This window comes from Myotis yumanensis, unplaced genomic scaffold, assembly GCF_028538775.1.
Source record: "Myotis yumanensis isolate MYYU_CA2020_CCGP unplaced genomic scaffold, mMyoYum1.0.hap1 SCAF_6, whole genome shotgun sequence".
Classification (NCBI taxonomy): domain Eukaryota; kingdom Metazoa; phylum Chordata; class Mammalia; order Chiroptera; family Vespertilionidae; genus Myotis; species Myotis yumanensis.
The window spans coordinates 90,273,466-90,301,328 of NW_027223757.1; the positions used below are offsets into that span (position 1 = coordinate 90,273,466).

Genomic DNA, 27,863 nt, shown 5'->3' on the forward strand with positions numbered 1-27,863 from the left:
GAAGAAAGGAAGAAGTAGGAAGAAAGGAAGAAGTAGGAAGAAAGGAAGAAGTAGGAAGAAAGGAAGAAGTGAAGAAAGGAAGAAGTGAAGGAAGGAAGAAGTGAAGGAAGGAAGAAGGAAGGAAGAAGGAAGAAGGAAGGAAGAAGGAGGAAGGAAGAAGGAAGAAGGAAGGAAGAAGGAAGAAGGAAGGAAGAAGGAAGAAGGAAGGAAGAAGGAAGGAAGAAGGAAGGAAGAAGGAAGAAGGAAGGAAGAAGGAAGAAGGAAGGAAGAAGGAAGAAGGAAGGAAGAAGGAAGAAGGAAGGAAGAAGGAAGAAGGAAGGAAGAAGGAAGAAGGAAGGAAGAAGGAAGAAGGAAGGAAGAAGGAAGAAGGAAGAAGGAAGGAAGAAGGAAGGAGGAAGAAGGAAGGAAGAAGGAAGGAGGAAGAAGGAAGGAAGAAGGAAGGAGGAAGAAGGAAGGAAGAAGGAAGGAGGAAGAAGGAAGGAAGAAGGAAGGAGGAAGAAGGAAGGAAGAAGGAAGGAGGAAGAAGGAAGGAAGAAGGAAGGAAGAAGGAAGGAAGAAGGAAGGAAGAAGGAAGGAAGAAGGAAGGAAGAAGGAAGGAAGAAGGAAGAAGGAAGGAAGAAGGAAGGAAGAAGGAAGAAGGAAGGAAGAAGGAAGGAAGAAGGAAGAATAAAGTAAGAAGGAAGAAGGAAGAATAAAGTAAGAAGGAAGAAGGAAGAATAAAGTAAGAAGGAAGAAGTAATGAGTAATAATAAAGTAAGAAGGAAGAAGTAATGAGTAATAATAAAGTAAGAAGGAAGAAGTAATGAGTAATAATAAAGTAAGAAGGAAGAAGTAATGAGTAATAATAAAGTAAGAAGGAAGAAGTAATGAGTAATAATAAAGTAAGAAGGAAGAAGTAATGAGTAATAATAAAGTAATGAGTAATAAAGTAATGAGTAATAATAAAGTAATGAGTAATAAAGTAATGAGTAATAATAAAGTAATGAGTAATAAAGTAATGAGTAATAATAAAGTAATGAGTAATAAAGTAATGAGTAATAATAAAGTAATGAGTAATAAAGTAATGAGTAATAATAAAGTAATGAGTAATAAAGTAATGAGTAATAATAAAGTAATGAGTAATAAAGTAATGAGTAATAATAAAGTAATGAGTAATAAAGTAATGAGTAATAATAAAGTAATGAGTAATAATAAAGTAATGAGTAATAAAGTAATGAGTAATAATAAAGTAATGAGTAATAAAGTAATGAGTAATAATAAAGTAATGAGTAATAAAGTAATGAGTAATAATAAAGTAATGAGTAATAAAGTAATGAGTAATAATAAAGTAATGAGTAATGAGTAATAATAAGTAATGAGTAATGAGTAATAATAAGTAATGAGTAATGAGTAATAATAAGTAATGAGTAATAATAAAGTAATAAGTAATGAGTAATAATAAAGTAATAAGTAATGAGTAATAATAAAGTAATAAGTAATGAGTAATAATAAAGTAATAAGTAATGAGTAATAATAAAGTAATAAGTAATGAGTAATAATAAAGTAATAAGTAATGAGTAATAATAAAGTAATAATAATGAGTAATAATAAAGTAATAATAATGAGTAATAATAAAGTAATAATAATGAGTAATAATAAAGTAATAATAAAGTAATGAGTAATAATAAAGTAATAATAAAGTAATGAGTAATAATAAAGTAATAATAAAGTAATGAGTAATAATAAAGTAATAATAAAGTAATGAGTAATAATAAAGTAATGAGTAATAAAGTAATGAGTAATAATAAAGTAATGAGTAATGAGTAATAATAAAGTAATGAGTAATGAGTAATAATAAAGTAATGAGTAATGAGTAATAATAAAGTAATGAGTAATGAGTAATAATAAAGTAATGAGTAATGAGTAATAATAAAGTAATGAGTAATGAGTAATAATAAAGTAATGAGTAATGAGTAATAATAAAGTAATGAGTAATGAGTAATAATAAAGTAATGAGTAATAATAAAGTAATAAGTAATGAGTAATAATAAAGTAATAAGTAATGAGTAATAATAAAGTAATAAGTAATGAGTAATAATAAAGTAATAAGTAATGAGTAATAATAAAGTAATGAGTAATGAGTAATAATAAAGTAATGAGTAATAATAAAGTAATAAGTAATGAGTAATAATAAAGTAATAAGTAATGAGTAATAATAAAGTAATAAGTAATGAGTAATAATAAAGTAATAATAATGAGTAATAATAAAGTAATAATAATGAGTAATAATAAAGTAATAATAAAGAGTAATAATAAAGTAATAATAAAGAGTAATAATAAAGTAATAATAAAGTAATGAGTAATAATAAAGTAATAATAAAGTAATGAGTAATAATAAAGTAATGAGTAATAATAAAGTAATAAGTAATAAGTAATAATAAAGTAATAAGTAATAAGTAATAATAAAGTAATTAGTAATAATAAAGTAATAAGTAATTAGTAATAATAAAGTAATAAGTAATAATAAAGTAATAAGTAATAATAAAGTAATAAGTAATAATAAAGTAATAAGTAATAATAAAGTAATAAGTAATAATAAAGTAATAATAAAGTAATTAGTAATAATAAAGTAATACGTAATAAGTAATAATAAAGTAATAATAAAGTAATTAGTAATAATAAAGTAATGAGTAATTAGTAATAATAAAGTAATAATAAAGTATTCTGTCAGCATTTTGACAGGTGTACCGCCCCAGTCACGCTCCCAACCTGGCACTGTCCCCGGAGCGGGTCGCTCCTGGCCAGCGCCCGCCCCATGGCGCCAGAAGCGAGAGCCCCTCGGGGCTCACCCCCTCCCGCCCCCCGTACGCCTCAGGGGGTCAGTGAAAAAGACGACCAGAGCAGTGGTATTTCACTGGCGGCCCTCAAGGCCGGCGGCGGGGCCCCCCTCCCCGCCCCCCTCGCGGGGACTCAGGGAAGGGGCGCCGGGGGCCTCCCACTTATTCTGCACCTCTCATGTCTCTTCACCTGCCAGACTAGAGTCAAGCTCCACAGGGTCCTCCTTTCCCCGCTGATTCCGCCAAGCCCGTTCCCTGGGCTGTGGTTTCGCTGGATGGTAGGTAGGGACAGTGGGAATCTCGTTCCTCCATTCCTGCGCGTCACTAATTAGATGACAAGGCATGTGGCTCCCTGAAGAGAGTCCTAGTTCCTCCCGCCATTTCCCCGCGCTTCATTGAAGTTCTTCACTTTGACATGCAGAGCACTGGGCAGAAATCACGTCGCGTCCACACCCGCCGCGGGCCTTGGTGATGCTTTGTTTTCATTAAACAGTCGGATTCCCCTGCCCGCACCAGTTCTAAGTCGGCTGGTAGACGCCGGCCGAGGCAAGGCGCCGCGCAGAACCGCGGGCCCGGCGGGGATGACCTGGGCGCGCGGCCCGGAGCGGCGAGGAGCTGAACCACAGCCACAACCCGGGGCGCGACTGGCCGCCGGCCGGGCGTCCCGAGGGCGGCCGCAACGCCCATGGCAGCTGGGGCGATCCACGGGAAGGGCCTGGCTGGCGTCCAGAGTCGTCACCGCCGCCGCCGCCGGCCCCCTGGGTGTCCGGACCCGGGGCCCCAGGCCGCCAAGTCCTCGCCGCCCCCACCCCAGCGCCGCTCCGACCCCTCCCCCGAACCCCCGGATGGGAGAGAGGGAAGGAGAGCGACTTGGGGAGCCGTTTTGCTCCTTGGAGCTCTGGGTGAAGATTGTGTGGGGTTGGCAGGCGGGGGCGGAGCCACGGACAGCCTCTTCCACGGGGAATCCACCAATCACACCGCAGGAATGGGCGAGCGGCTCTAGCGTGTCTTCTGATTGGCTCAGACCTTCCGCCGCCTCGGTGTATATAAGTCTCCCTCACTGCAGCCCAGGACTTTGTTGGTAAGACAGCCATCACCTGAGTGGGAGGGGAGAGAGAGACTTTTTTCAAAAAAGTCGGTTCTTCCTTCCTCTTCTGGATGGTGCTCGGGCTGCAGTGCGCCCTGCCGGCCGCAGCCTAAAGCTCTGAGACAGAGTCCCTTGTGAAGCAAGGAAGTTCGTGGTTCACAGGTGGTCAACGAGGGCCGTCAGATGCTCCTGGGAGCGGTAGGCCGTTTCTAACAGGAACTGGAGAAAGAGAGTCGCTTGATCCTCAGCTGCACCCCCTCTTCCGCCCACCCCCAGGACCCGCTCCCTTACACCTGCATCGCCTTCTCCGCGGAGGCCTTCCCGGGTCGGGTCACGGCCTCGGCCACCCCTGAGGCCTCTACTGTTTCTTCCTGACCTCACCAAACAACCATGTCATCAGAGTCCAGCCAGGGGAAGAAGCGCAAAGTGATTCCAAGTGATGAGGCTCCAGCGGAAGGGAAGCGGAAGCGGAAGCGGAAGCGTTCTGACCCTGAGCAGGAAGGCAAATACTACAGTGAGGAGGCTGAGCTGGACCTGCGGGACCCTGGAAGAGACTATGAGCTGTACACGTACACGTGCCGGGAGTTGCAGCGACTCATGGCCGAGATCCAGGACCTGAAGAGCAGGGGAGGCAAGGATGCGGCCGTTGAGATTGAAGTGCGCAGGATCCAGAGCTGTGTACATTTCATGACTCTAAAGAAGCTTAACCGATTAGCCCACATCAGGTTGAAGAAAGGACGAGATCAGACCCATGAGGCCAAGCAGAAAGTAGACGCCTCTCACCTGCAGCTCCAGAACCTGTTGCATGAGGTGATGCACCTGCAGAAGGAGATCACTGAATGTCCGGGGTTCAAGTCAAAGCATGAAGAAATTGATCTGGTCAGTGTAGAGGAGTTTTATCGAGAGGCTCCTCCAGATATCAGCAAGGCTGAGGTCACCATGGGAGACCCTCACCAGCAAACCCTTGCACGTCTGCATTGGGAGCTGGAGCAGCGGAAAAGGTTGGCGGAGAAGTACCGAGAGTCCCTCTCCAACAAGGAGAAGATCCTTCAGGAGATTGAAGTGAAGAAGGAATACCTGCGCAGCCTCCAACCTTGCCTGAACAGCATCATGCAGGCTGCCCTCCCGGTGCAAGAGTACCTGTCCATGCCTTTCCACAAGGCTCACAAACAATAGGAGACGGCCAGACACCTGCCGCCTCCCCTCTATGTCCTCTCTGACCACCATGAAACTGCTGAAGACCAGAGTACAGTCCCGCCTGGCCCTCCACAAACAGTTCGTGTCCCTGGACTACGGCATTGGACCAGTTACTAGCGATTGCCACTACCTCTTCCCTGCAACGGTTGTCTCTCGCCTGGTGAAGTGGGTGACGATTGCCCATGAGGATTACGTGAAGCTGCATTTCACCAAAGACATTGTGGAGGCAGGACTGGCTGCGCACACCAATCTCTACTACATGGCACTCGTGGAATGGGGCACAGCCCAACTCCAGGCAGCTGTGGTGCTGAACCCTGGCGACTCCTCCATCCCACTCCTTTTCCAGCTCTGTCTGAACTGGAAAGTGGAGAAAACCAACAGCAATGATGACAATATTCAGGCCATGGAGAGCGAGGTCAACGTGTGCTACAAGGAGCTGTGTGGGCCCCGGCCCGGCTATCAGCTCTTGACCAACCAGCTACAGCACCTGTGCGTGCTACTGGACGTCTACCCGGAGACCGAGATCTGCGATGACAGCATGGAGGGGCCCAAGGAGTTTCCCCAGGAGAAGATGTGTCTGTGGCTTTTCAGGGGTCCCAGCAGGATGAAGCCGTTTAAATATAACCATCCTCAAGGATCCTTCAGCCATCGCTGACCTGCTCGGCCTGTTGTTTCCCCTGGGCCCTCAGTGCGGTGCCTCTGCTTTCTTTTCTCTTCCAAATGTGGCTCCTCATAGTCTTCAAAGACAGGTTTTATATTTATAGCCAATTAAAGTGACATCTGACCAAAAACAAACAAACAAAAACACACACAAAAAAATAAAACAAAAAACACACAAAAAAACCAAAAACCCTCCAAAAAAACAAACAAACAAAGAAACAAAAACTCCTTAGAAAACACATCGTTCCAGCCTTTCAATATGCTGACGCTTTGGCAAACCAAGATGGCCTGGCCCGGACTTGGTCTCTGGGCGGGGGCCTGACCATCCATCCAGAGAGGGAAGGGGCCTGGAATGGGCGGGGCGGTTGACTAGATGGCCCAGCTCCAACATCTTTGGCTGTGGACTACAGAGATTGGGTTGACTGGGGTCGGGGCCCTCTGCTGATCGAGAAGCGCAATGCAAGCCCCTCTCCTGCAGCCTCCTCTGGGGAAGGCAGAGCCAGGTGACTGCACTTCCCCAGTTCTGGCTGGACCCCATTGGGGAAGGACAAGCTGGGGGTGCTGTCTGCGAGAAGGCAGGGGCTGAAGGGTACTCATGGATGCCGATGGACCATTGAAATCAAGAAGTGTCCGTGCCTGACTGCAGATGTACACACACAGACACGCACACGCACACTCCCCCTCTGCCCCCCCGCCCACACACAGGAGACCAAGTTCCGTTATCAAGATTTCTAATGTGTGACCCACGTCTAGGAGATTTACTGTGGCAAGACCCCAGCTTTTATAGAGATAGTGAGCAAGCCCCCGGCTTTTCGAGGGAAAGCAAGACCCCAGCTTTTCGAGCTAGAGCGAGCGAGGCCCAGCTTTTATAGAGAGAGTGAGCAAGCCCCGGCTTTTCGAGGGAAAGCAAGACCCCACCTTTACGAGGAAGAGTGAGCGAGCCCCTGGCTTTTCGAGAGAAAGCAAGACCCCAGCTTTTCGAGCGAGAGCGAGCGAGGCCCCGGCTTTTCAAGGGAGAGAGATCCAGGCTTTTCCAGGGAGAGCGAGCCTGACCCCAGCTCTTAGAGACAGTGGCTTTTGGAGACTGAGAGCTCCGCATCCCCACCCAGAACACTCCCTTTTGAAAGAGAGGCTTCCCCCATCCTCCTGGGCTCTTCTGCTCGCCCCCCTGCAACTCAGAGGAGCCTTAGAGCCACTACCACCTGCCCAGCTTTCTTCAGTCACAGGGACTAGGCTGAGCAGCAGCCCTCCCCGACCTGGGGTTTTATAGGCTGTGGAGACTGAGCCACACCCCTGCCCCAAGCTCTCTGGGTGGGCAGCTGGTCCTCTCTTCTCACTGGCTCCCTCCCTCTCAATCAGTAGCTAGCACCCGCCCCTTCACTCATTTCCTGATCTGCAAGTCACCAATAGCTGGGAAAGGAAGGGATGTTTCCATGGTGGGCAACACCCAAGCCCTGCAATGAAGGTGCTTTCAGTGAAGGGCACTGGTCTACACAGTGTCATCTAGCCACAAAACGTCTGAGTTGAAGTTTCTAGAATCAGGTACTTGTCCAAGATTTCAAAGCTAGTAAGTAACAGACAGGGACACACCTCAGGTGAGTTCAAGCCCATATCCTCACTGTCACATACCACTGAAAGGATTTCCAAATAAAGGATCAGAGATTGAGACTCTGGTCAAGAGTGGCGCTCCCACCTCCACTGCAAACAGTAGCTCAGCCCTCACTGATAGTGGGGAAGGGACATAACGAGAAGAGAGCCACAGGTGTCTAACAATTATTCACTTTGCTAACTAAGGTGTGTGTTTTTTCTGTTTTTGTTCCCCCCCCCCGCCACAGACCTGGGGAAACTGGAGGGTAAAACAAGGCTGTAAAGAGACAAGATGCCTCAGTAGGTCTATTATTCAGAAAGGAATACGCTTTGATTTGGTAGCTGTGCCCAGATGCTGACTCCCTCGGGAATTTCTCAGCAACTCTGACCATTCTCCATTTCCAGGAACGGTCTGAGCTGTTGTAACATCATAGAGGTTTAGCCACCTTGTTATGGGACTTTGAGCTCCTGAAAGCTGGACTGAACCTTCCTTTTCCATAGCTCCATGCAGCTGCAAGCTGCAGTGTAACATCTCCCTCATCTACATCTATATATCTACACTAATAAAAGAGAAACATGGTAATTGGCGTACGACCGCTACCCTTCCCATTGACTAATCAGGGAGATATGCAAATTAACTGACAGCCAAGATGGCGGCCGGCAGCCAGGCAGCTTGAAACTAACATGAGGCTTGCTTCCTTCAGTGACGGAGGAAACCAACATTCCCCGCCTGCCTTGCAGGCCTCTGAGCCTGCAGTTTGAACATTGTAACAAACATAGCAGCTAAAAAAAAAACCCCAGAAACTAGCTTTCAGGGAGCTGGGATCTCAGAGCTGGAGTCAGAGCTGGAGTTATACATTGTTTCCAACTGAAACAAACCAGATACCTACTTTCAGCAGCGGAGGCCTAAGAGCTGGAGACTCAGAGCTAAAGCTGGCCCAGAATAAAAAAAAGAAAAAAGAAAAAAAGGAGCAGTTGGGAGCTTCCGTCACCGACCAACCTGAAAACAGCCCTCAGCCCCTCACCCAGGCTGGCCAGGCACCCCAGTGGGGACCCCCACCCTGATCCAGGACACCCTTCAGGGCAAACCAGCCGGCCCCACTCATGCACCAGGCCTCTATCCTATATAGTAAAAGGGTAATATGCCTCCCGGCACCAGGATCAGCGTGAGAGGGGGCAGCGCCCAAACCCCCTGATTGCCCTGCGGCTCTGTGTGTGACAGGGGGCAGGGCCACAACCTCCCTATCCGCCCTGCTCTGTTCATGACAGGGGAAGGCGCCCCAAACCCCTGATCAGCCCTGCTCTGTGTGACAGGGAGCGGTGCCCTAACTCCCCTATCGGCCCTACTCTGTGAGTGACAGGGGGGGAGCTCCTCAACCCCCTGATCGGCCCTGCTCTGTGCATGACAGGGGGCAGTGCCCCAACCCCCTGATTGGCCCTGCAGGGTATGGAGCCCCAACCCCCCTGATGGGCCCTGCTCTGTGCGTGATGGGGCAGCGCCCCAACCCCCTGATTGGCCCTGCTCTGTGGGTCACAGGGGGTGGCACCGCAACCTCCCCATCGACCCTGCCTTGAGTGTGATAGGGGGCGGTACCCCAACCCCCCAATCAGCCCTACCCTGAGCGTGACTGAGTGTGGCATCTCAACCTCCCAATCAGCCCTGCTCTGAGCCCGACCAGGGGCTGCACCTAGGGATTGGGCCTGCCCTCTGCCACCCAGGAGCAGGCCTAAGCCAGCAGGTCATTATCTCCTGAGGGGTCCCAGACTGCGAGAGGGCACAGGCCGGGCTGAGGGACCTCCCTCTCCCCCCCCCCCCCCCCACCCGCCCCCCAGTGCACAAATTTTTGTGCACCGGGCCTCTAGTATATATATAAGAGGCTAAGTGACCGACCACCCATCTGGCACATATGACACACACTGGCAATTTAAACATAAACATCGATCAATTCTCTGAACGGTGAATAGTTGGCAGCCTTTCACACTATAACTTCAGCCATCGAAGATCAAACTGTATACCCCAAATGCTTTTTCTCAGATGGCCCAGGCAGTAGTGGAAAAACATACCTTTATAACGTTTTAATACATTATATTAGAGGTCATGGTGGTACTGTTTTACCCACAGCGTCTACAGGAATTGCTGCAAATTTAACTTCCTCTCAGTGTGCACATATTCATGCACCAGACCACTAGTCCATATATAATCAGCCAACTGGTGAGGGGGCTCAGAGCAGGATTTCCAGGGTGCCCAAATGTGCCGGAAGCTGGTCCATCCTTGCTGCTTGACATAGTCGCTGCAGGGAAGAAAGGTCTGCACAGCATATGTTTCAAGGGACCTGGTGTATATGGTATACTGTTCTTAATATATTTGCTCCCCTTCTTGGCTCTATGTTTTAACCAAGGTCACCTCTCTGAGAAAGATTGTTTCCCCAGGTAGGGATTTTTTCCCTGAAGTTAGTTAAGGGGTTTTATTCCCTCCCTAAGTGCCAGGCGGGTAGTTCATCACTTTAACTACAAACAATCACGCTTAAGCTACATAATCTTGACTCCCTGGAGTGGAGATAAGAAACGCCCTAACCTTTGGAATAGAAATTGATAGGATTAAAATCAACTGGTATAAATACAGATGTAACAAGACAATAAGGCACAGAACCTGGCTGGAGATCCTGGCTAGAGGACCTGGCTAGGCTGCTGATCAACTGAACGCTGCCTCCGTGTCATTCCTTCTTTGAGGACTCGGTCCGCACCTTTGGGAACCCCTAGACCTGCTGGGGCTGGACCCCAACACATATTGAGGATCTTGCTCTACAGAAACAACCAGTTATGCCCTGTGATAAAAATCCAGAGCGAGTTCTCGCAGCCAGCGATGGAGGCGAGACCCCCCAGTAACAGAGGCGGTGGCAGAGGCTACTGGGTTTCAGACTCTTCCTGGCAGCATCGCTAGAAACGCAGCCAAACTTTTTGAGGGAAAGCAAGACCCCAGCTTTTTGAGGGAAAGCAAGACCCCAGCTTTTCGAGGGAGAGTGAGCGATCCCCCGGCTTTTCAAGGGAAAGTGCCCGTCGCCCCGACCCGAGCTGCCATGGCGGCATCCCCGCTGATCTCCAAGGCCGAGTACCTGAAGCGCTACTTGTCCTGGGCCGATGCCGGCGGCCCCGTGGGTTCCGAGTCCATTCTCAAGCGTCGCAAAAAGCGGCCTAAGCCTGGCGGTGCCGGCGGCAAGGGAATGCGGATTGTGGATGATGATGTGAGCTGGACATCTATCTCCACCACTAAACCGGAAAAGGAGGAAGAGGAAGATGATGGAGATTTGCCTGTGGTGGCTGAGTTTGTGGATGAGAGGCCAGAAGAGGCAAAGCAGATGGAAATCTTTCGTTCCAGTGCCAAATGGAAGCTTCTGGGAGGCCACAGTGAGGATCTACCTTCACACAGGCATTCCTGCCGTGACTCCCCGAACCCTTCTCCGCCCGGGAGGGTCCGCCATGACTCCCCAGATCCTTCTCCGCCTAGGAGGGTCTTCCATGACTCCCTGGACCCTTCTCCACCTGGGAGGGTCCGCCATGACTCCTCAGATCCTTCTCCGCCTAGGAGGGTCTTCCATGACTCCCTGGACCCTTCTCTGCCTAGGAGAGCCCATCATGATTCACCGGATCCCTCTCTGCTCAGGAAGCTTTATCGTCCTCCAGGTGTATCTCCTCGGAGGGCCCATCACAGTCCCTCAGATATTTCTCCTCAGAGAAAGGCCCGTAACAACTCCCCTGACACCTCTCAACCTAGAAGGACTCTTGAATCCTTGGACACATCAAAGCTCAGGAGGGCCCGTCATGACTCCCCTGATTCACCTCCTAATGTTCCTCATTCACTGCACAGAACCAAAAGCAGTAAAGCCCCAGAAAGAGCCTCTAGCAAACCTTCTCCACATCGGAAGGGGCCAGGAACCGCTCATCCCTCAGTCCCAAAGAACAGCAAGTATGAATGTGACTCGGACCTCTCTCCACCACGAAAAAGGCAAGCACCATTTCATTATGGAAATAAACAGCATGATTCTAAAGGCTCTTCACCCAGCCGTAGAAAATTTCATACGAGTTCGTCACCTCGAAGACGTCAGAGTCACACGCTGGGCTCTTCCTCCTACCCAGGTGATAGTCGGCAAGCCTCTGATTCGGACCTTTCTCCTCCGCGGAAGAAACCAAGTTCAAGGCCCCAGGGTTCTGATTCAGATTTGTCACCTCCACGAAATAGACCTGGGCGCCACAGCTCTGATGCTGACCTCTCTCCGCCAAGGAGGAAACAGAGGGCCGAATCCTCTGATTCTGACCTGTCTCCACCTCGAAGGACTCAGTCTCTGGGGAAGAAGGCTGCACACATGTATTCTGGGGCTAAAACTGGGTTGGTGTTAACTGACATACAGCGAGAGCAGCAGGAACTCCAGGAACGGGACCAAGAAACCATGGCATTTGAAGCTGAATTCCAATATGCTGAAACCGTATTTCGAGATAAGTCTGGTCGTAAGAGGAATTTGAAACTGGAACGTTTAGAGCAAAGGCGAAGAGCAGAGAAGGGCTCAAAGAGAGATGAGCTGTATGCCCAGTGGGGAAAAGGGCTTGTCCAGAGCCGGCAGCAGCAACGAAATGTGGAGGATGCAATAAAGGAAATGCAGAAGCCTCTGGCCCGCTATATTGAGGATGAAGATCTGGATCGGATGCTGAGAGAACAAGAAAGGGAGGGGGACCCCATGGCCAACTTTATCAAGAAGAATAAAAACAAGGAGGACAAGGAGAACAAGGATAAGAAAGTGAGACCTCGCTACAGTGGCCCAGCACCTCCTCCCAACAGATTCAATATCTGGCCTGGGTATCGTTGGGATGGAGTGGACAGATCCAATGGATTTGAACAGAAGCGCTTTGCCTGGCTTGCCAGCAAGAAGGCGGTGGAGGAACTTGCCTACAAGTGGAGTCTCGAAGATATGTAACTTTTCTGAGGCTGTGGGGGTTCCTGGAGTTTGTGGCAATGGACACAGACCAGCCAGATGTCTAGCTGTAAAAGCTATCGATGCTAATAATCAGGGCCCACACACACCAGCAACTCTTTGAATCCTAGTTTTGAACCACTTGAGAAGAATTTCACCATTTGGAAAAAAGAATATTTGAAACCTGATGTTTGGACTGAGGCACCTGTAATTTCTCAGGTGTGCCTGCACTGGCGGTTGTTGCTGGCTTTCAGAAGAAACGTTGATTTCTAGTGTGCCAGGGTTTTTCTTGCTTAGGTTTTTTAATAAACATACATTTATTTTATTTTATTTTTTAAAAAAGGGGAGAAAGCAAGACCTCAGCTTTTAAAGGGAGAGTGAGCAAGCCCCTGGCATTTTAAGGGAATGGACGACCCCAGCTTTTCCAGGGAGAGACCCTGGCTTTTCAAGGGAAAGTGAGCAAGCCCCTGGCTTTTCAAGGGAAAGCAAGACCCCAGCTATTCTAGGGAGAGTGAGCAAGACCCCAGCTTTTCGAGGGTGAGTTAGCGAGCCCCCCGCTTTTTGAGGGAAAGCAAGACCCCAGCTTTTCCAGGGAGAGTGAGCGAGCCCCCGGCATTTTGAGGGAAAGGAAGACCCCAGCTTTTCGAGGGAGAGTGAGCAATCCCCCGACTTTTTGAGGAAAAGACCCCAGCTATTCTAGGGAGAGTGAGCGAGCCCCCCGATTTTCAAGGGAAAGCAAGACCCCAGCTTTTCAAGGGAGGGTAAGCCCCTGGCTTTTCGAGGGAGAGAGGCCATGGCTTTTCCAGGGAGAGCGAGCCAGACCCCGGCTCTTAAAGTCAGTAGCTTTTGTAGACTGAGAGCCCCGCATCCCCACCCAGAACACTCCCTTTTGAAAGAGAGAGAGGCTTCCCCCATCCTCCCGGGCTCTTCTGCTCGCCCCCTTGCAACTCAGAGGAGCCTTAGAGCCACTACCACCCGCCCAGCTTTCTTCAGTCACAGGGACTAGGCTGAGCAGTAGCCCTCCCTACCTGGGGTTTTATAGGCTGTGGAGACTGAGCCACACCCCTGCCCCAAGCTCTCTGGGTGGGCAGCTGGTCCTCTCTTCTCACTGGCTCCCTCCCTCTCAATCAGTAGCTAGCACCCGCCCCTTCACTCATTTCCTGATCTGCAAGTCGCCAATAGCAGGGAAAGGAAGGAATGTTTCCATGGTGGGCAGCACCCAAGACCTGCAATGAAGGTGCTTTCCCACCTTGCCCCCCAACCTCCCCCCCCCCCCCCCCCCCCCGGCCCCCAGCAGAACCCTAGGTTGGAAAATGAGGGCCAGCTGCTTCGCAGGCTGAATATGTAATTATGCCCCGGGATGATAACAGAGCATTAAGATCATGCCCATTTGCCTGGAAGTTACTCCTTTGGATTTGAGTTTCTCCAGCAGCTCCCCCAAATCAGCATTGTTTCTGGGAAAGAAAGAAAAACGCAGAGTTTAAGAGGGCCCTGCCAGGTCCTGATTTTCACTGCCCCAGCCCTCCATAAACCCCTCAAAAAGAAGCCACAGGTGGGAGGCATCCTTTACGAGCCAATTCCCCTGAATCAGTCTGGGAGCCCAGCTGCAGGCCCCCTGCTAGGCCTGAGTAAGGAGATGGGTGGGAAGGGCGCCCTTTCAGGAGAGGTACTGCTGAGTGACATGAGAGTTTCAGGCCCGCAGGGGCAGGCCTGGCAGCCAGAAGAAGGGGGCACACAGGAGTCTCTGGGCAAGAAGGTGGCTTTCTGCTTGACATGAGACATAACTTGACATCAGACATCCACTCTGGCGTTAGAAAAACTCCTAGAATGGAAACATGTTCATCTCAGTGGTTAGTTCTTTTTCTTGCAGCGCATTTGAAAGTTGCTTTTGTTAAACATCACTGGTTTCCTTATCAAAATACTGTCCACAGTCTCTTTCTCTAAACAGCTTCTTCATCCCTCCCCCCAACTTCCTGTCTTTACTCCTGCTGCTCCCCTAGCCTTTCCTTCAGTTTCTGCCACAAATCAATAATATTCTCTCCTTTTTTTGTGACACAGCTGAGGTGCTGGGTCTATGTGGATTCTCCTCTGATCTCCCAGATTGGTCCCACCTGCTCACCAAGTGTTGGCCAAGTCCTTTCTGAGGTGGCAGTGAAGGAATTGAGATGGCCACGGTCTGGTCTTCTCCCTAGAGCAGTGGTTCTCAACCTTGACTGCACATTAGAGTCACCTGAGAGTCTTCTTAAAATCCTGATTTCTGAGCCTCATCCTTTGGAAATTCTGTTTCTTTGTTACTAATGTTGTGGCCTCACCCCATAGGCAGGCATGAGCAGAGCAAGGATGATGGGCCAGGTACAGAAGGCCAACAGGGCAAAAAGCTCTGGGCGCCTAGCGAAGGGCAAAACTAGGAAAACAAGGAACTCACTCCCAGGGTAATCTTTCCTCCCCTAGCATGTTTCTGGTCATGCAGTCAGACCCTCCCCGGACCTTTCCTCTCTGGCATGTTACTAACCATGTGGTAGAGCCCCTTAGAGGGGGAACAAGGGGCCAGAGAATAGCCTAATAGGACTCCCATACAAGCCCTTGCTCAACCACTCCCTAATCCTTAACCCAGTGGTTTTCAACCTTGGCTGCACATTAGAATCACCTGGGAATCTTTTTAAAATCCTGATTTCTGGGCCTCATCCTCCAGAAATTGTTTCCTCAGACCTCCAGATAAATACCCTCAAGCCCGGACCCAGTGCAGCTCTACCTACTGAGCAGCGTGTGCCTCCCAGACTCCTCCACCCAAGCACATGCTCCTTGCCTCTGTCTTCCTCCTGAGCTCCAAGGGCCCTTCCTTTGCCTCTGTAATTGGTTCCTGAGTGCATTTGTCCTACGTCTCATGTCTTCTACCTCTGTGACTGTCTAAATAAACTTAGTATTATAGTTTGAGTCTTGGATCTGAATACTTTCTTAGCAAGAACTCAAGTACCGAGGGTGCTGAACTGAGGTCCAATCACCGGTAACAACTGGTGCTATTTTCTCCACCAACAAAGGTGGCCCCAGGAAAAGTCCTTTGCCCAGGGGGCAGCTGGCAGCGGTCCTGGGACCTTCCACAGAAACTCATTCTGATGGTAGGGCATTCCTGCAACGCCAGCATTCCTGAATAGAAGTTTGTGGTGGGCATGTAGTGGGAAGGGAAGAGGACTCCCTCCACCCTCCTTGGCTTGCCATAGCCATTGGCAGAGACAGCTAATCGAAAGCTGCTCCTCACCAGCCGGTAGATATTGACCGGGGACTCGGGAAGACTTTATAAGGAGACATTGGGATGATTCTTTCTGTTCAAATTGAATTGTGGGCCATTAAATCCTTTAGTGCTGGGGTCCAACCCCAGCAGGTCCAGGGGTCCCCAAAGGTGTGGACGGAGTAGGCGAAGAAGGAATGACACGGAGGCAGCATTCAGGTGATCATCATAGTTGGGTTCCTCAGCCAGGTTTAGTCACCAGGTTCTGTAGCCAGGCTCTCCTGCCAGGTTCTATCCAGTTTCTCCTGCCATGTTCTGTCTAGGTTCTCCAGCCAAGATCTGTAGCCAGGTTCTGTCCAGGATCTTTTGCCATGTTCTCTCCCTAGGTTCTGTCTCTAGGTTCTTCAGCCAGGTTCTCTCGCTAGCTTCTGTTTCTAGGTTCTGTGTGTGATCTCCGGCCAAGTCCTGTCTCTAGGTTCTGTTTCTAGGTTCTGTTCAGGTTCCTGCACACCTCCAACTGGGGATGTGCCCGCAACCCAGGTACATGCCCTTGACCGGAATCAAACCCGGGACCTTTCAGTCCACAGGCCGACGCTCTATCCACTGAGCCAAACCAGTTTTGGCGACCTCTTCTTAAAAGATACCTTTCAACATTTCATATAATACTGGTTTGGTGGTGATGAACTCCTTTAGCTTGTTCTTATCTGTGAAGCTCTTTATCTGACCTTCAATTCTGAATGATAGCTTTGCTGGGTAAAGTAACCTTGGTTGTAGGTTCTTGGTATTCATCACTTTGAATATTTCTTGCCACTCCCTTCTGGCCTGCATAGTTTCTGTTGAGAAATCAGCTGACAGTTGTATGGGTACTCCCTTGTAGGTAACTGACTGTTTTTCTCTTGCTGCTTTTAAGATTCTCTCTTTGTCTTTTGCCCTTGGCATTTTAATGATGATGTGTCTTGGTGTGGTCCTCTTTGGATTCCTTTTGTTTGGGGTTCTCTGCCCTTCCTGGACTTGTAAGTCTATTTCTTTCACCAGGTAGGGGAAGTTTTCTGTCATTATTTCTTCAAATAGGTTTTCAATATCTTGCTCTCTCTCTTCTTCTGGCACCCCTATAATTCGGATGTTGGTACACTTGAAGCTGTCCCAGAGGCTCCTTACACTATCTTCATATTTTTGGATTCTTTTTTCTTTTTGCTTCTCTGGTTGGGTATTTTTTGCTTCTTCATACTTCAAATCTGTGACTTGATTCTGGGGATCCTCTTGTCTGCTGTTGGATCTCTGTATATTATTCTTTATTTCAGTCAGTGTATGCTTAATTTTAGTTGGTCTTTTTTCATATCCTCCAGGGTCTCACTAATTTTATCGGCAGTTTATAGAAAATTCTTGAAAAACCTTATAACCGTGGTTTTGAACTCTATATTCAGTAGTTTGCTTTCCTCCATTTCTGCCATTTGTGACCTGTTTCTTTGTTTTCACATTTTTTATGCTTCCCTGTGTTGGTAGAGTGGCTTTGTGTGCTAGGAGTCCTATAGGGCCCAGTAGCTCAGCCTCCCCAATTACTTGAGGTAGACACTCTTGGTGCACCCCTTTGTGGGCTTTGTGCACCGTCTTGTTGTAGTTGAGCCTTGATTGTTGTAGGTATCACTGGGAGGAATTGACCTCCAGGCCAATTGGCTGTGAGAATCAGCTGTATCTACAGTGGGAGAACTTCGGTGCTGAAGACACCCTTCTGGGGCAAGACTTGCTTCAGTGGGGCTTTGGAGCTCACTGAGTGTGCCCCCTGAGTGTGTCCCTTATGGATCTGAGGAGTTGTAATCTGGATGGTCCCACTCTGACCACTGGGTACACTGGCTCTTGGATCTAAGGAGGTGCTAATTTAGCCTCTGCCTGAGGCTACCCAGCAGGAGCTATGAAGAGATCTGTAGATTCCCCTTTCTCGTTTGGGGTTTGGAGGTGCCCAGATGAGGCCCAGCTGTGAAGCAATGCAAGCTGCTGTGGGGCCTTGGGCCTTCTCTTGGAAGTTCTGAGCCTGTCTGGCCCAGCTGCAGTTTCTTAGGTAATTTTCAGATTGCAAAGGGCCAGGGCATTCATATGCAAAAGCCTCTGCCGCAGTTTGGGTGGGGCTGGGTCTCAGGGAATCAACAGGGCGGAGAAAACAGCTATAGCTGATCCTCAGTCCTGCCTAAAGACCAACTAAAATTAAGCATACACTGTCTGAAATAAAGAATAATATACAGAGATCCAACAGCAGACAAGAGGATCCCCAGAATAAAGTCACAGATTTGAAGTATGAAGAAGCAAAAAATACCCAACCAGAGAAGCAAAAAGAAAAAAGAATCCAAAAATATGAAGATAGTGTAAGGAGCCTCTGGGACAGCTTCAAGTGTACCAACATCCGAATTATAGGGGTGCCAGAAGAAGAGAGAGAGCAAGATATTGAAAACCTATTTGAAGAAATAATGACAGAAAACTTCCCCTACCTGGTGAAAGAAATAGACTTACAAGTCCAGGAAGGGCAGAGAACCCCAAACAAAAGGAATCCAAAGAGGACCACACCAAGACACATCATCATTAAAATGCCAAGGGCAAAAGACAAAGAGAGAATCTTAAAAGCAGCAAGAGAAAAACAGTCAGTTACCTACAAGGGAGTACCCATACAACTGTCAGCTGATTTCTCAACAGAAACTATGCAGGCCAGAAGGGAGTGGCAAGAAATATTCAAAGTGATGAATACCAAGAACCTACAACCAAGGTTACTTTACCCAGCAAAGCTATCATTCAGAATTGAAGGTCAGATAAAGAGCTTCACAGATAAGAACAAGCTAAAGGAGTTCATCACCACCAAACCAGTATTATATGAAATGTTGAAAGGTATCTTTTAAGAAGAGGTCGCCAAAACTGGTTTGGCTCAGTGGATAGAGCGTCGGCCTGTGGACTGAAAGGTCCCGGGTTTGATTCCGGTCAAGGGCATGTACCTGGGTTGCGGGCACATCCCCAGTTGGAGGTGTGCAGGAACCTGAACAGAACCTAGAAACAGAACCTAGAGACAGGACTTGGCCGGAGATCACACACAGAACCTAGAAACAGAAGCTAGTGAGAGAACCTGGCTGAAGAACCTAGAGACAGAACCTAGGGAGAGAACATGGCAAAAGATCCTGGACAGAACCTGGCTACAGATCTTGGCTGGAGAACCTAGACAGAACATGGCAGGAGAAACTGGATAGAACCTGGCAGGAGAACCTGGCTACAGAACCTGGTGACTGAACCTGGCTGGAGAACCTGGAGAACCTGGCTAGAGAACCTAGAGAGAGAACCAAGAGACAGGACTTGGCTGGAGATCCTAGACAGAACCTAGAGACAGAACCTAGCGAGAGAACATGGCAAAAGATCCTGGACAGAACCTGGCTACAGATCTTGGCTGGAGAACCTAGACAGAACATGGCGACCGAACCTGGCTAGAACCTGGCTGGAGAACCTGGCTGGAGAAGCTGGATGGAGAACCTAGCAAGAGAACATGGCTACAGAACCTGGCTGGAGATCCTGACCAGAACTTGGCTGGATCCTAACCAGAACTTCGCTGGAGACCAGAACTTCGCTGGAGATCCTGACCAGAACTCGGCTGGAGTTCCTGGCTTGAGATCCTGGAGGGAGAACCTCGCTATGCTGATCAACTGAACGCTGACCCCGTGCCATTCCTTCTTCGCCGACTCCGTCTACACCTTTGGGGACCCCTGGACCTGCTGGGATTGGACCCCAGCACTTTAGTAAGACTGTGCTCCTATCCCATTCCAATGCTCCTTCTGAATGTTTAACTAGAGCAGGAGATCACCTCCCCAGCAGGGCCTTCTCTTGGGCCTGGGCCCTTCTCCTCCTGCAGATCGGGTTGATTGTCATGGGTTTCTTGGCAGGTGGACACTCTTGGAGTTTGGAAGGAACAGGCTTTGTTTTCATTTCAAAAGAAAACCAATTTGGTGGTTCTGCCTAGAGACATAGGAGGGAGGTAAGGAAGGAGGGGGGCAGCGAGAGGAGAGAGGATGGACCATCCAGGGATCACAGAGGAGCCTGGATGTGATCAGATGCCACACATGTGCATGCACACGCACACATACACACAGACACACATGGCAGCTCGACACATAAGCAGACCCACATGGGCACACACATAAGCACATCTACTCTCCAATAGGCACACACATGCACTCACACACATTTATGTGAACACTCACCCACAAACACTTGTTTGTGTGCAATGAATAAACACACTCAGGCACACACACACCAGCTCCATCATTGATAATCGAGACATTAGGGGAGTTATATAACTTCCCCCAACCTTGGTGTCCTCATCTAAACACCAGGAGGCACTAGTATATAATAAAAGGGTGATATGCAAATTGACCCTAACAGTGGAATGGCCTGGAATGACCAGTCGCTATGATGCACACTGACCGCCAAGGGGAAGACACTCAATGCAGAAGCTGTCCCTGGTGATCAGTGCGCTCCCACAGGCCAGCTCCGCTCAGCCACAAGCCCAGCTGAGGGCTGCGAGCACATCAGCGGTAGCAAGGGCAGGGCCGCACAGACCTCTGGGAGCACAGCCTGGCGCCTGGTCACAGCCCAGTCTCCAGAACACAGCCCCCGCAGCCCTTTCCCTGCCTCTGAGAGGGACGTGGGGTGAACTGATCCTGGGCCCGCAGCGGGTGTGCTTATCTCCCGCGGGTGGAAATGGGGGAGCCTTCACCTCCATCACCTCTCACCGGGTCCCCGCTCTAGACTCAAGGGCAGGAACGGCTGCCCCAGGAGCTGGGTGGGTTCCCAAAAACCCCTCTACCCCCCACCGCACCCATGAGGGTGGCAACCCCACAGAACTGGAACCGGGCTGGCACCTCATCAGTGACTTTATTTCTGGGCAGATGCTGGTGAATTGCTTCCACGCGCTTCTCAGAGCCGGCATCTCCGTCCCCCTCCTCCTTGTGGGTCGCAGACCACGGAGCCTGCTGCCAGGCCCCTCCCCTGCCTTCAGCTGCCCCTCTGCCCAAGGCCCCACCTGCGCTCCTCTCCTGGGCCCCTGGCCCGCCTCCTTGCCTCCCACCCCCATAGGGTGTGTGCCCGAGAGAGTGAGGGGGGCAGGGGACCATGCAGAGGCCCCTTCCACGGGTGGGGCAGGATAGGGTCAGGAGGGGTGGGCGGAGGGAGATCTGAGTGCCTGGACTTCTCATTGCCCTTTGCGAACTGGGACAAAATTCAGAAGAAAAACACACGCTACTTTGAACTCAGGAAAAAGGTCAAGTCCACTCGAAACAGAAGCTCCCCCAGCCCCAAACATGGCCAGCTAAGCCCGCTCACCGGCCCCGGCCCCCGCCTCCGGCAAAAGCGGGGTCTTGGGCAGAAACAGCTGGGAAGGAGCCAAGAACATTGGGGTACAGGTCAGCTTAGACCAGGGAGGAGCCAGGCGGGGGAGGGGCGGCTCCTGGTGGCCAGGCGGGGCTGGACGTGGGCTGCGGGCAGCACCATGGCAGGCAACTACCCCAGAGGCCAGGGCAGAAAGGGCTCCCCGCCCTCAGAACCAATCCTGGCTCCTTAGATGTCTGTGCAATGAATAGGTGGTTCTTGGCGGTGTGAGGAAGGCCAGCTGTGGCCAGCCCACTGCTGCCATGTGGAGCTCTTCCTATAGGCCCCCATCCTTCTCCTGTCAGTCACTCACCCCACAGACACCCCTGAGCACCCAGTGTGTGTGCCAGGCTCTGACTCTGGGGAACTCTGAGTCACGTAGAATAGACAGCGCCACTGAGCAGACTCTGGAGTGAGGACAGGAGGCACTGTAGTGAGTGCTAACGCCTGTAGCTGAGCTCTCCTGGAAACAGACAGCATGGACCCAGGCTGCCTCCACGAGGTATCATGGAATTTGTCTGCACTGCAACATCACACCAACCACATGCGTATGGGGCCATGAGATAAGTGCACAGGAGACCCAGACGTGCCCAGCGAGTCCTGAGCTGGGCTTCTGCTGGTGTTTCCTGGAAGGGAGAAGCAGTTTTTCACAAGGGCGGAGCAGGCATGCCCAGGGCACCCTACTTGGGTTCAAATCCCAGCTCAGGACTCATTCCCTGTGTGACCTCGGGACAGTCAAACCCCCCCCCCCCCCCCCCCCCCCCCGCCCCAGGCCTGTTCCTTTTCTATGAGCAGGTGTGATGGTTAGTACCCACCTCGGGCACCTGTCCTGGACAGTGGTGTTGACAGTGGAGATCTTACAAGGGAAGCTCTGTCCTGGCTCTTAGACATTTTTTTTTTTTGCCTTTTCATTTTTATTTTATTTTATTTTAACTTTTTTGTTGTTGTTGTTCTTGTTGGTGCTAAAGCTCACTGGAGGATATATTTTCCATTGATATTTTAGAGAGAGTGGAAAGGAGGTGAAGAAACAGAGAGACACATCTATTGAAAGAGACACATTCATTGGTTGCCTCCCCCAAGCTCGGGGTCAGGGTCAAGGATCCTGCCCCCAACCAGTACATGACCTTGACTGAAATGGGACCCAGGACCTTCATTCAGTCCATTGGGCTCAGTGACCGCAGACCTATAGCTCTCCCCTGCAGGTTCGAGGTCAAGCATCTCAGAAGCACCCACATCTTTCATTCCAGTCTGACTGGGAAGTGGTTACTCAGGAGCAGGAAAGCTGACCCCCTGCCATTTTTGGGGAAGTTTCAGACCAATCAATCAACACAAACGAAATATTTAAAATGTCCATGCCCAAACCGGTTTTGCTCGGTGGATACAGCGTCGGCCTGCAGACTGAAGGGTCCCAGGTTCGATTCCGGTAAAGGGCATAAACCTACCTCTGTTGCGGGCACATCCACAGTAGGGGGTTTGCGGGAGGCAGCTGGTCGATGTTTCTCTCTCATCGATGCTTCTCTCAATCCCTCTCCCTCTCTCTCTGTATAAAATCAATACAAAAATATAAAATTTCCAGAAATAAAACCACTGTTAAGAAGTTTTCATTTGGAAGGGGGGTGGGTGGTCAGGGAATCAGCTTGGTTAGACATTTAAAAATAAACCAAAGTAAAAATCCAAATGTTAGAAATTCAGGCAAAACTACACTTAGATGCAAAATCAATGCTTTTAATCTGTTAATCTGTATTTTTTAAAAAAGAAAGGGAAAGCTCTCCCTGCCAGGTCAAGTTTTTTTTTTTTTTTTGTGGGGGGGCAGTAGGCTTTATTCTTTTGGCAGATCCTCTCAGTCATTATAGATATTGCTGCACTGTTAATAAAAAATATATGCTTCTCTGTAAAGCATTAAAGAAAAATCCAAAGATGAGATGGCTGAGGTCTCAGCTCAAGTATCTCCAAATACAATGTTGCCCATTCCCTGATCTTTCCATGTGTTATTTCTTGGTTGTTTTCCAGATCAATGCCATCCTCTGTTTGTGAGCCTCTGTGGTGCAAGCTTTTTTGTAAGGTTGGATTTCTTCAGAGCCCCATCCTGGGATCGACATGTTCCACTGGCTCTCTAGGTGCAGCTGGACGTCCTTCACCTCCAGGGTGCTGGACTTGCGATGCCGAGCAAGCTGGCAGGCTGCTGTCACTACACTCCCGATAAAATCATCAGCAGTCTGCAGCAGCAACTCCTGTACGTCTTGATCCAATTGCTCATTAGGGTCCACTTCTCTTACTAAGTCTTGTAATTTCTTCTTGGTCAACACCTGGTTGTTTTCAGGGCTGAGACGCCCTCCAGACACAGGTGTGCCTGGTATCTTTACCACTGTAGTGCTATTGGCCACGGAGCCTTGTGGAGGGGTGCTGGCTGGTTCTGGGTGCCCATGACCAGCGTAAAATGCCTGGTCTGTAGCCATATTCCCTGGGAACGTCTCCAATGGGACTGGAACAAACCCGGCCTGAAGCCAGCTTCTGATGGAGAGTGACGAAAGGTAAGGACTCAGGCACAGGTTCACAGTTCTGGGGGGAAGAGAGGAGAAAATGAGATGGGATTCACCTGCTGATCCACCCAATAATAAACACCCCTCACTTATCCCATATTGAATACCATGGAAGTTAACCCATAGTATTTTTCTTTTAAAGAATATTTCATTTTATTGATTTTAGAGAGAGACGAATGAAGGGGAGAGAGAGGGAGGGGGGAGAGAGAGAGAGAGACAGAGAGAGACAGAGAGAAAGAAAGAAAGAAAGAAAGAAAGAAAGAAAGAAAGAAAGAAAGAAAGAAAGAAAGATCAATTAGTTGACACCTGCTGGCCCTTCAATGGGGACTGAGCCTGAAAGCTAGGCATGTGCCTGACCAGGATGAAGCCGTTTAAATATAAGCATCCTCAAGGATCCTTCAGCCATCGCTGACCTGCTTGGCCTGTTGTTTCCCCTGGGCCCTCAATGCGGTGCCTCTTCTTTCTTTTCTCGTCCAAATGTGGCTCCTCATAGTCTTCAAAGACAGGTTTTATATTTCTAGCCAATTAAAGTGACACCTGACAAACACACACACACATACACACACACACACACACACACACACACACTCACACACACACACACAGAAACGGGAGACCAAGTTCCGCTATCAAGATTTCTAATGAGTTGCCGAAACCGGTTTGGCTCAGTGGATAGAGCGTCGGCCTGCGGACTGAAAGGTCCCAGGTTCGATTCCGGTCAAGGGCATGTACCTGGGTTGCGAGCACATCCCTTGTGGGGGATGTGCAGGAGGCGGCTGATCGATGTTTCTCTCTCATCGATGTTTCTGACTCTCTATCTCTCTCCCTTCCTCTCTGTAAAAAATCAATAAAATATATTAAAAAAAAAAAAAAAAGATTTCTAATGAGTGACCCACGTCTAGGAGATTTCCTGTGGCTTTTTTCCTTGTGGCTTGGCCTGGGTCCACCGGAGCCCGTCTAAATATGTATTGTCCCCTCTTTAACCCAGAAAACAGCGATGCCGCCTGGCAAGGCGTGGAGACAGAGCCCTGCGGGCCCCCTTGGGCACTTGACCCATAATAAAATAAAGAAAGAAAGACAAATAAAGAAAAAACACAAATAAATAAATAAATAAATAAGTAAGTAAATAAATAAATAAGTAAATAAATTGTAAATGTGGATTCATGATAAGAATGTAGCATTGTATGCGGGCTGTACATGAAAGAAAGAAAGAAATGTATTCTGTCAACATTTATTTGCTCTTGGGCCCCGCCCCCACTCCCGGTCAACCCAATCAAATAAAGAATGAAGAAAGAAATAAAATAAAAATAAAGTAAAATAAAAAGTATTCTGTCAGCATTTTGACAGGTGTACCGCCCCAGTCACGCTCCCAACCTGGCACTGTCCCCGGAGCGGGTCGCTCCTGGCCAGCGCCCGCCCATGGCGCCAGAAGCGAGAGCCCCTCGGGGCTCACCCCCTCCCGCCCCCGTACGCCTTAGGGGGTCAGTGAAAAAGACGACCAGAGCAGTGGTATTTCACTGGCGGCCCTCAAGGCCGGCGGCGGGCCCCCCTCCCCGCCCCCTCGCGGGGACTCAGGGAAGGGGCGCCGGGGGCCTCCCACTTATTCTGTACCTCTCATGTCTCTTCACCTGCCAGACTAGAGTCAAGCTCAAAAGGGTCTCCTTTCCCCGCTGATTGCGCCAAGCCCGTTCCCTGGGCTGTGGTTTCGCTGGATGGTAGGTAGGGACAGTGGGAATCTCATGCCTCCATTCCTGCGCGTCACTAATTAGATGACAAGGCATGTGGCTCCCTGGAGAGAGTCCTAGTTCCTCCCGCCATTTCCCCGCGCTTCATTGAAGTTCTTCACTTTGACATGCAGAGCACTGGGCAGAAATCACGTCGCGTCCACACCCGCCGCGGGCCTTGGTGATGCTTTGTTTTAATTAAACAGTCGGATTCCCGTGCCCGCACCAGTTCTAAGTCGGCTGCTGGGAGCCTGTGGGCGAGGCGCGGGGCGGAAGCGCGCGCGCGCGGCCGGTAGCGGCGAGGGGGTGAACCACAGCCGCAACCAGGGGCGCGACTGGCCGCCGGCCGGGCCTCCCGAGGGCGGCCGCAATGCCCGCGGCAGGTGTGGCGATCCACGGGAAGGGCCTGGCTGGCCTCCAGAGTCGTCACCACCGCCGCCGCCGCCGCCGCCGCCGCCGGTCCCCTGGGTGTCCGGACCCGGGGCCCCAGGCCGCCAAGTTCTCGCCGCCCCCCGCCCCGGCGCCGCCCCGACCCCTCCCCCGCACCCCCGGATGGGAGAGAGGGAAGGAGAGCGACTTGGGGAGCCGTTTTGCTCCTTGCAGCGCGGGGTGAAGACTGTTTGGGGCTGGCAGGCGGGGGCGGAGCCACGGACGGGCTCTTCCACCGGGAATCCACCAATCACACCGCAGGAATGGACGAAGGGCTCTAGCGTGTCTTCTGATTGGCTCAGACCTCCCGCCTCGGTGTATATAAGTCTCCCTCACTGCAGCCCAGGACTTTGTTGGTAAGACAGCCATCACCAGAGTGGGAGGGGAGAGAGAGACTTTTTTCAAAAAGATAGAGGTGGTTCTTCCTTCCTCTTCTGGATGGTGCGCCCTGCCGGCCGCAGCCTAAAGCTCTGAGACAGAGTCCCTTGTGAAGCAAGGAAGTTCGTGGTTCACAGGTGGTCAACGAGGGCCGTCAGATGCTCCTGGGAGCGGTAGGCCGTTTCTAACAGGAACCGAAGAGAGAGAGAGAGAGAGAGAGAGAGAGAGAGAGAGAGAGAAAGAGAGAGTCGCTTGATCCTCAACTGCACCCCCTCCTCCACCCACCCCCAGGACCCGCTCCCTTACACCTGCATTGCCTTCTCCGCGGAGGCCTTCCCGTGTCGGGTCACGGCCTCGGCCACCCCTGAGGCCTCTACTGTTTCTTCCTGACCTCACCAAACAACCATGTCATCAGAGTCCAGCCAGGGGAAGAAGCGCAAAGTGATTCCAAGTGATGAGGCTCCAGCGGAAGGGAAGCGGAAGCGGAAGCGTTCTGACCCTGAGCAGGAAGGCAAATACTACAGTGAGGAGGCTGAGCTGGACCTGCGGGACCCTGGAAGAGACTATGAGCTGTACACGTACACGTGCCGGGAGTTGCAGCGACTCATGGCCGAGATCCAGGACCTGAAGAGCAGGGGAGGCAAGGATGCGGCCGTTGAGATTGAAGTGCGCAGGATCCAGAGCTGTGTACATTTCATGACTCTAAAGAAGCTTAACCGATTAGCCCACATCAGGTTGAAGAAAGGACGAGATCAGACCCATGAGGCCAAGCAGAAAGTAGACGCCTCTCACCTGCAGCTCCAGAACCTGTTGCATGAGGTGATGCACCTGCAGAAGGAGATCACTGAATGTCCGGGGTTCAAGTCAAAGCATGAAGAAATTGATCTGGTCAGTGTAGAGGAGTTTTATCGAGAGGGTCCTCCAGATATCAGCAAGGCTGAGGTCACCATGGGAGACCCTCACCAGCAAACCCTTGCACGTCTGCATTGGGAGCTGGAGCAGCGGAAAAGCTTGGCGGAGAAGTACCGAGAGTCCCTCTCCAACAGGGAGAAGATCCTTCAGGAGATTGAAGTGAAGAAGGAATACCTGCGCAGCCTCCAACCTTGCCTGAACAGCATCATGCAGGCTGCCCTCCCGGTGCAAGAGTACCTGTCCATGCCTTTCCACCAGGCTCACAAACAATAGGAGACGGCCAGACACCTGCCGCCTCCCCTCTATGTCCTCTCTGACCACCATGAAACTGCTGAAGACCAGAGTACAGTCCCGCCTGGCCCTCCACAAACAGTTCGCGTCCCTGGACTACGGCATTGGACCAGTTACTAGCGATTGCCACTACCTCTTCCCTGCAACGGTTGTCTCTCGCCTGGTGAAGCGGGTGACGATTGCCCATGAGGATTACGTGGAGCTGCATTTCACCAAAGACATTGTGGAGGCAGGACTGGCTGCGCACACCAACCTCTACTACGTGGCACTCGTGGAATGGGGCACAGCCCAACTCCAGGCAGCTGTGGTGCTGAACCCTGGCGACTCCTCCATACCACTCATTTTCCAGCTCTGTCTGAACTGGAAAGTGGAGAAAACCATGTCAGCAATGGTGACAATTATTTGGGCCATGGAGAGCGAGGTCAACTTGTGCCACAAGGAGCTGTGTGGGCCCGGGCCTGGCTATCAGCTCTTGACCATCCAGCTGCAGCACCTGTGCGTGCTACTGGACGTCTGCCTGGAGACCGAGATCCACGATCTCAGCATGGAGGGGCCCAAGGAGTTTCCCCAGGAGAAGATGTGTCTGTGGCTTTTCAGGGGTCCCAGCAGGATGAAGCCGTTTAAATATAAGCATCCTCAAGGATCCTTCAGCCATCGCTGA

The 27,863-nt window shown here is 50.1% G+C and overlaps 3 protein-coding genes across 4 annotated transcripts; all 3 read left to right on the forward strand.

The window, feature by feature from the left end:
* The first annotated feature begins 4,293 nt into the window (after positions 1–4,293).
* LOC139012557 (THO complex subunit 5 homolog) lies at positions 4,294–5,755 on the forward strand. Its single transcript, XM_070418672.1, is given in 2 exon segments — positions 4,294–5,119; positions 5,121–5,755. Coding segments are annotated over 2 exon segments (1,461 nt in total).
* A 4,669-nt stretch (positions 5,756–10,424) lies between these two features.
* Positions 10,425–12,351, forward strand: LOC139012554 (BUD13 homolog). 2 transcript variants are annotated; one of them, XM_070418669.1, is made up of 2 exons: positions 10,425–11,394; positions 11,482–12,351. In XM_070418669.1, exons 1-2 carry the CDS (start codon positions 10,425–10,427, stop codon positions 12,312–12,314), a joined length of 1,803 nt encoding a protein of 600 aa, XP_070274770.1. In that variant the 3' UTR covers positions 12,315–12,351. The 2 variants fall into 2 exon arrangements, with proteins under 2 accessions (XP_070274770.1, XP_070274771.1); XM_070418670.1 differs by having other exon boundaries at positions 10,425–11,001; positions 11,434–12,351.
* Positions 12,352–26,404: 14,053 nt separating this feature from the next.
* Positions 26,405–27,863, forward strand: LOC139013246 (THO complex subunit 5 homolog). Its single transcript, XM_070419416.1, is given in 2 exon segments — positions 26,405–27,224; positions 27,226–27,863. Coding segments are annotated over 2 exon segments (1,458 nt in total).